Here is a 2,444-nt window from a genome sequence, read left to right as displayed (position 1 = left end):
TGAGGATGACAAAGTGAAACTCTGTTTCAAGAAAAAAAAAAAGGGCAGAGAAGGCTGAGGCAAATATTGGAACTCATCCATGTCCTGGCCAGGTGGCAGGTCCCCTCCTCTGGCTCTGCATCCATGTCAGATGTAGAGTAGGGAACATGGACCTGCCAGCCTTGGCATGACCCCTGCATCCTGGCCTCTGAGCAGACTGGGGTTTGAATTAAACCTGCATTTCCCAGTGTGAATCCATTAGGAGTATTTCTCATGTATATGTTGTCTAAAAAGTGACTTAAATACATTTGAAAGTAAGACATATTAATCACGGTTGGGGGACTTCAAGGCAACTGTGAGAAGCAGAGGGTTCTCAGGGTTCTATGGAATATTCTGGAAATCTCCAGACTACAGTCCCTCAGAGGTCTCCTAGAAAGTCAAACTCCCCATTGGAGGAAAGGGCACTGAGGGATAGGGCCTCAGCTGTCCTCTGGAAGGTCCTGGTGGGGCACGGTGTTGGGTGGTAGTAGGGTTTGAACCCCAGAAGAGGGCCTGTGATCTAACTATAGTCACCTGTCTCTTTCTAGGCCAAGAACTTGGATTTCTATAAGCTGGAGGTAGGTCCTGGGATGGGCAGGGATTTGGCCTCTGTCCCCAGCCCAAGACTTGACTAATGAGTCTCATGTTCTAGATTGAGCGCTGCAGAAAGGCACTTGGCAGGACCCGGGTGAAGTCCTCTGTTTGCCTTGAGGTGTGAGTGAAGAGGGCAGCTGGAGACCCCCACCCCACAGCCCTTGTCCTCGAGGCCCCACCCTGCCCAGTGCTTTGCACTGTCCCCTCCAGGTACCTGAAGTTCAGCGCCCAGCACAGACTGCATGACCCCATCCTGTCTGGATGCCTGCCCAGCAACCCATGGATCACAGATGATGCTGCCTATTGGGCCATGAACGCGCCCACGTGAGCCCTGGGCTGGGCGGGTGGGGACTACAGTGGCACCCAGAATGGGGCTGGTACAGAGTCAGCCCCCAGTCACCCTTGGCCCCCTCTCCCTTCAGGGTGGCTGCACCCACAAGGCTCCGCATGGAGCGCTGGGCCTTCAGCTTTCGGGAGCTCCTGGAAGACCCCGTAGGGCGGGCCCATTTCATGCACTTTCTCAGGAAGGAGTTTAGTGGTGAGAAGCCCCCAGCCCTCCTGCTCTTGGCCCCATGAGGGAAGCTGCTGCCTGAGACCCTTTTCCCCAACTCCTTTGAGTCGTCCTGGCCCCTGACTGGGCGCCTGGTCCCCTCAGCCGAAAACCTCAGCTTCTGGGAAGCATGTGAAGAGGTTCGCCATGGAGAGCAGGCACAGATCCCTCTCCTGGTGGACACCGTGTACCAGTGAGTGTCATGGGCCGGGGGCTGGCTGGCTGGCTGGCTGTCGGGCACAAATGTCCTACCTGGACCACTGATGCTGTCTTCATTCCTAGGCAATTCCTAGCCCCTGGTGCTGCCCGCTGGGTCAACATTGACAGCCGAACAATGGAGCAGACCCTGGAAGGGTTGCACCAGCCCCATCGCCATGTCCTGGATGATGCCCAGTTGCACATATACATGCTCATGAAGAAGGTGGGCCCTAGATCCAGGAGCACAGGAGGCACAAGGCTGGCCTTGCCATCTGCACACTCACTGACCATGCTGCCCTGTCCCTATGGGAGCTCCTTCTTAGGGCCCAGCTGACCTGGGGACCTTGGCACATGGTGCTGGATACTCTACTATGATTGCTCAGTCCTGAACTCACTCTGACCACAGACAGCAAACAGGTCAGAGGGGCTGAAGGACCTGCCAGGTCACATGCTTAATAAGCGTCCAGCTTTGATTTGGAAAAGCATTTTTTTTTTCTTTTAGAGACAGAGTCTCACTTTTTTACCTTTATTAGAGTGCCATGAAGTCACAGCTCACAGCAACCTCTGGATTTAGGCGATTCTCTTGCCTCAGCCTCCCTAGTAGCTGGGACTACAAGTGCCCGCCATGACACCCGGCTATTTTATTGTTGCAGTTTAGCCAGGGCTGGGTTTGAACCCGCCACCCTGGGTATATGGAGCTGGCGCCCGTCTCACTGAGCCACAGCGCCGCCCGGAAAAGCATTTTAATATAGAAATTTTGATTTAAAAATAAATCAAAATGATGACACCTTGGGGAGACTGAGGCGGGCAGATCACTGAGCTCAGGAGTTCAAGACCAGACTGAGCAAGAGTGAGACCCCCATCTCTACTAAAAATAGAAAAATTGGCTCAGCGCCTGTGGCTCAAGCAGCTAAGGCACCAGCCACATACACCTAAGGTGGCGGGTTCGAATCCCCAGCCCGGCCCACCAAACAACAATGATGGCTGCAACCAAAAAATGGCCTGGCGTTGTGGCAGGTGCCTGTAGTCCCAGGTACTTGGGAGGCTGAGGAAGGAGACTCGCTTGAGCCCAGGAGTTGGAGGT

At 54.4% G+C, this 2,444-nt stretch overlaps 1 protein-coding gene across 2 annotated transcripts in view; it reads left to right on the top strand.

Annotated features, from left to right (window-relative positions):
• Positions 1-2,444, top strand: part of RGS11 (regulator of G protein signaling 11) — an 11,702-nt gene that overhangs the window by 3,876 nt on the left and 5,382 nt on the right. For both annotated transcript variants that reach the window (XM_003790878.3, XM_012805736.2), the window contains 6 exons: positions 567-596; positions 671-732; positions 823-936; positions 1,035-1,150; positions 1,268-1,355; positions 1,445-1,583. In XM_003790878.3, the coding sequence (XP_003790926.1) occupies positions 567-596; positions 671-732; positions 823-936; positions 1,035-1,150; positions 1,268-1,355; positions 1,445-1,583 (549 nt within the window). The remainder of the gene's footprint in view (positions 1-566; positions 597-670; positions 733-822; positions 937-1,034; positions 1,151-1,267; positions 1,356-1,444; positions 1,584-2,444) is intronic.

The sequence above is a fragment of the Otolemur garnettii genome, unplaced genomic scaffold, assembly GCF_000181295.1.
Source record: "Otolemur garnettii isolate 467f Iridium unplaced genomic scaffold, OtoGar3 scaffold00044, whole genome shotgun sequence".
In the NCBI taxonomy this organism is placed as follows: Eukaryota; Metazoa; Chordata; class Mammalia; order Primates; family Galagidae; genus Otolemur; species Otolemur garnettii.
This window is presented reverse-complemented; position numbering and strand designations above follow the sequence as displayed.